Source organism: Limulus polyphemus, unplaced genomic scaffold (genome assembly GCF_000517525.1).
Source record: "Limulus polyphemus unplaced genomic scaffold, Limulus_polyphemus-2.1.2 Scaffold8541, whole genome shotgun sequence".
NCBI lineage: Eukaryota > Metazoa > Arthropoda > Merostomata > Xiphosura > Limulidae > Limulus > Limulus polyphemus.
The window spans coordinates 15,696-21,476 of NW_013674151.1; the positions used below are offsets into that span (position 1 = coordinate 15,696).

At 34.5% G+C, this 5,781-nt stretch overlaps 1 protein-coding gene across 1 annotated transcript in view; it reads left to right on the forward strand.

The window, feature by feature from the left end:
- LOC111083202 (parathyroid hormone 2 receptor-like) overlaps nucleotides 1–5,605 on the forward strand; it is a gene marked incomplete at its 5' end in the record, with an annotated part of 11,752 nt that extends 6,147 nt beyond the window's left edge. Inside the window, 3 exons of the mRNA XM_022379525.1 lie at nucleotides 3,445–3,555; nucleotides 4,102–4,262; nucleotides 5,558–5,605. Coding sequence (XP_022235233.1) covers nucleotides 3,445–3,555; nucleotides 4,102–4,262; nucleotides 5,558–5,605 — 320 coding nt within the window. The remainder of the gene's footprint in view (nucleotides 1–3,444; nucleotides 3,556–4,101; nucleotides 4,263–5,557) is intronic.
- Nucleotides 5,606–5,781: the final 176 nt, after the last annotated feature.

Genomic DNA, 5,781 nt, shown 5'->3' on the forward strand with positions numbered 1-5,781 from the left:
TCCGTATATTTCTTTGTGATTGTTCTACACTGTTCCATCATTCTGTTCCGTATATTTCTTTGTGATTGTTCTACACTGTTCCATCATTCTGTTCCGTATATTTCTTTGTGATTGTACTACACTGTTCCATCATTCTGTTCCGTATATTTCTTTGTGATTATTCTACACTGTTCCACCATTCTGTTCCGTTTATTTCTTTGTGATTGTTCTACACTGTTCCATCATTCTGTTCCGTTTATTTCTTTGTGATTGTTCTACACTGTTCTACCATTCCGTTCCGTATATTTCTTTGTGATTGTTCTACACTGTTCCATCATTCTGTTCCGTATATTTCTTTGTGATTGTTCTACACTGTTCCATCATTCTGTTCCGTTTATTTCTTTGTGGTTGTTCTACACTGTTCCATCATTCTGTTCCGTTTATTTCTTTGTGATTGTTCTACACTGTTCCATCATTCTGTTCCGTATATTTCTTTGTGATTGTTCTACACTGTTCCATCATTCTGTTCCGTATATTTCTTTGTGATTGTTCTACACTGTTCCATCATTCTATTGCGTTTATTTCTTTGTGATTGTTCTACACTGTTCCACCATTCTCACTTTCTTCCATAGTACCTTCCATGAGGCCCGGCTAGTGGCTAGTATACTCGGACTTTTAATGCAATGGTTCACGGACCGTTGCGGCACCGTTATGTTGAGGGGTTTGCTTTGTGACCTGTATTTTAGCGTTGTAAGTCTATAAATGTACCTCTGTCTCACCATGGGGCTAGAGAACTGTAAAAAACAAGCAAAAATAAAGTATTAGTTAAGGTGAAAGAAGAACTGTATGAAAGTGGCACACAATAGTTTAAAACAAACTATCACGTGATGGTTCGGATGATGATTGTAATGGGGATGAGCAGTGTGAAAAACACACGTGATAGTTCGGGGCATGATTTTGATAGGGATGAGCAGTATGAAAAAAAAAACGTGATAGTTCGGAGCGTGGTTTTTTATAGGGATGAGGAGTGTGAAAAAAACACGTGATAGTTCGGAGCGTTTTTTGATAGGGATGAGCAGTGGGAAAAAACACGTGATAGTTCGGGGCATGGTTTTGATAGGGATGAGCAGTGGGAAAAACACACGTGATAGTTCGGGGCATGGTTTTGGTAGGGATGAGCAGTGGGAAAAAACACGTGATAGTTCGGGGCATGGTTTTGATAGGGATGAGCAGTAGGAAAAAACAACAACGATACTAGATGGTTCGGAGCATGTTTGTAATGGGGTTAAATACGAAGCCTCTTATTTCTTTCCTTATCTTCCATTTTATAGCCATCTTACTCTTGTATAGTTATTTCTTTCCTTATCTTCCATTTTATAGCCATCTTACTCTCCTCTATTTCTTCCTATTAAGTAACTCCCACATATCGGATGCAATTTTATAAATATTTTCCCTAGTAACACTTGACTCCGAGCTTAAGTGACTCTTAATGTTTCGCTAGAACCACCTATACAAGAGTAAGATGGCTATAAAATGGAAGATAAGGTAAGAAATAACTATACAAGAGTAAGATGGCTATAAAATGGAAGATAAGGTAAGAAATAAGTATACAGGAGTAAGATGGCTATAAAATGGAAGATAAGGAAAGAAATAACTATACAAGAGTAAGATGGCTATAAAATGGAAGATAAGGTAAGAAATAACTAAAGAAGAGTAAGATGGCTGTAAAATGGAATATAAGAAAGGGAAGGGCTGTACAAGAGTAAGATGGCTATAAAATGGAATATAAGAAAGGGAAGGCTGTACAAGAATAAGATGGCTATAAAATGGAATATAAGAAAGGGAAGGGCTGTACAAGAGTAAGATGGCTATAAAATGAAAGATAAGAAAAGGAAGGGCTTCCAATGAAGAAAAAATAAAATATAAAAAATATGATAAACGTGAGGATATTGAAGTTAAATCAGTAGTGTATTGTTTTATATATATATACATCTATGTACAATGTGTCTAGATTAATAGCTTGGAGGTGTGTGTGTAAGAAAGGACACGTGTTATCAGGAAATAACCGTCAGTAAACAACGACCCACCCAAACTTCAAACATGTCCAAGTCTTGATGAATCGCCAAGATGACGTTCTCCTAGTAGATATTTCATTAAGACTTGGGTAATAATGATGATTAAGCAGTGAACGCCTCGTGGTCAATCTCCCAATCACAATAGCCATCTTCCATCTTTCCGTGTCTGCAGGCTATCTTCTTTGCTTTCTAAATTAACTTTCGTGTTGACTTTATTTTAGTAATAACTAACAGGATCTCAGTTTTCTCGAGCACACCTCGTGCTTTATAACTGGTATATATGTATATATATATATACAACAAAGATAAATCACCCAAGATTATTTCTTGAACTTAATGAAGACAAGTTATTTATATAACTAGTGTTCGTGGATCTTAGCTTAGCTTAGCAAGAACACACGTAAGTGTGATCGTGCGGTAACCATTGACTTTTTTTTTAAATCTTAATTACTACCTTTATTGTAGGGGATATTGGAAAAGCTATATGAATTTGTCGTTCACAGACAGTTTACTTTGTCATCTACATTAATCTTCGACTAAATATACAGAAAGCTCTTTTTTCATCCACTCTTTAAAGAATGCGTCATTCAAATCGGCTCAGAAGCACTCGGAAATTCATTAAACTTTCGTTAAAAGTTCGAGCTTTACGGTTCTAAAGGGCATGGTTAGTTTATGAAACTTTTCTATGTGGAAATAGTTTTATTATTTGACTGGTCACGTTAGGCTTGGGGGTAACGTAATTAGGTGAAACTTTATGCACATTGTATGGATGTTTTTATCCAGGAATTTTTAATATTAGAAGAACAAACATTCACTTAGGCCTTTTTATTAGGCCTAAGTGAATGTTTGAATGTGACTAAACGACGTTTACTTGCTAGTTTTATCACTTGATGCTTTTGTGATTTATTCGAGCTGATTGAGAAATATCCTAATAAGATAATCTAAGAAACAATTAATCTTATAATGGTTGGAACTTATGATTGGAACCTATTGGTTTATATATATTGATTTGAACATTATAGTACAACTAAATATAAACTTATGATTAGAACCTATTGGTTTATATATATTGATTTGAACATTATAGTACAACTAAATATAAACTTATGATTGGAACCTATTGGTTTATATATATTGATTTGAACATTATAGTACAACTAAATATAAACTTATGATTGGAACCTATTGGTTTATATATATTGATTTGAACATTATAGTACAACTAAATATAAACTTATGATTGGAACCTATTGGTTTATATATATATTGATTTGAACATTATAATACAACTAAATATAAACTTATGATTGTTACTTTACATGACCAGTCACAGTTGATAACACATGAGTGTCTGGTCTTATACACTAAAATTTTTTAAATGCCATTTTAGAGTTGTACTGCCCAATGATGTGGGATGGCGCCATCTGCTGGCCGTATATCCCAGCCGGGACCCTTTATGAAATCCCTTGTCCTGCCTATGTGCATGGATTCAACACAGACGGTGAGTTCTTTCACACTTTTTTTTAGCCCAATCCTAAGAAAGAACAAAAAAGTTCCTGGTCCGTTTGAAAATTCGACGTCTTATATCAAAATTTCAACTTGTTTATTTTTATAGCAACTACTGGATTAATATTTCTGCCAATGTTTATTAAAGTTATTGTTTATATGTTATCATGCACAAAGTTACACAATAAACTATCTGTACTGTGCCTACCACAGGTATCGAAACCCGATTTCTAAGCGCTCACACCGTTGAGCCACTAAGGAGCATTGACGTAGTCTACTCACTTGTTAGGCTTAAGTATGGACTGGAAAAAGGTCTTGCGGACTTGTTTATCAAAGAACTGGCACATTTAAACATTTCAATGAATGCTTGTATAACTTGTATTTTTTTAACAGGGTGCACTTTGAATCGCTATTTAGTATTTTGTATTGTTAGTGTTAGCAGTTAGGATCAAATAAGACAATTGAAATTAAAGCTCAAAATAACAGTAAGTTTAAAGATTCTAAGTACCATTGTTATTTTACTTTTTCGTATACTCCACAGCTTTTGCAAGTAAACTTTGTACCAGCGACGGCACCTGGTGGATTAATAAAGACCGTAATAAAACCTGGACGAACTATTCTATGTGTGTGACTCGTCACATCGACCTTCAGGGAGAACCCGAAGATTCAGAGATCAACATGTACATTGATGGATTCTTCGAAGTAAGTCTTTGTCTGGGATTAATTTTAGTCTGAAATCCTTGTTAAACCATGTGGGAGACAGTAATTCGAAATAGATTCACCATCTTTTTTTTTTTTTGTTTAGATGCTTAAAATCACTTTTCAGCTGTTAAGCAGCCACACGTATCCAAACCAAGATTTTACTAAACTTGTATATGATCAGATAAGAACAATCTCTATACAAAATATCAACGTACTCTGAAAGCGTGTAATGTGTAAATGTCTTGTTGGTGTTTTTCGACGAATGTATTTTCTGTTTGTATGTTTCCGAATTTTTTGTACAAAGTCACACACACAGGGTTGTCTACGATTGTCTGTCCCTTTTTTTTTAACTGATTGACTAGAGGTAAGGCAGCTATTCGACAGCACCAATGGCCAACTTTTGGGTTATTCCTGTCTAACCAAATAGTGGTCTTTGACCCTCACTCTTATAACACAGCTACGTCTTCAAAGTGCTGTTACTGTCCAAACACTACTTGAACGGCCCAGCAAGTGGAGCACGGTAGATACTTTTTAAAAAAAATTTCCAAGGACAACTATTTTGTAGAAACTGGGTAAGTGACAACGTTTCGACCTACTTACTCTGATCTTGTACAACTATTTTGTAGAAACTGGGTGAATGACAACGTTTCGACCTACTTACTCTGATCTTGGACAACTGTTCTGTAGAAACTGGGTAAGTGACAACGTTTCGACCTACTTACTCTGATCTTGGACAACTGTTCTGTAGAAACTGTCTGAGTGACAACGTTTCGACCTACTTACTCTGATCTTGGACAACTATTTTGTAGAAACTGGGTGAGTGACAACGTTTCGACCTACTTACTCTGATCTTGGACAACTATTTTGTAGAAACTGGGTGAGTGACAACGTTTCGACCTACTTACTCTGATCTTGGACAACTGTTCTGTAGAAACTGGGTGAGTGACAACGTTTCGACCTGCTGGCGATGGTTTTAATTTTAAGACCAGAAGTAACACAGGTTAAATGATTTTAATAAAGTTTATATTATTAACTGTATTTTAACAGACTTTCCACTTTGATTGAACGAACAATAAAGTCGGTCTATTATCATATCTTTTTTTGTTGTTGTTGTAATAATGTCTGTTTAAGCCTTATAATGTGGTACTATGTATATGACGATGAACAATAGTACGACGACAACAACAACAAACATTTGGCACGTGTATGTACGGTAACATTTCATTTTTGAACGTTTCGGAATGTACGTATTCCATGTATGATGTTTTTGATGGTCTTATTTATTTCCATTGTAGTGTGATATGTTGTACAAAGTTACACTTTCAAGCAATTTAGAAACATGATTAGAAGAATTATATAATCTAAAGTAATTATCTTAAAATCACAAGTATTATACAACGTAAAATAATTCTTTTATAATTAGAAGTATTATACAACGTAAAATAATTCTTTTATAATTAGAAGTATTATACAACGTAAAATAATTCTTTTATAATTAGAAGTATTATACAACGTAAAA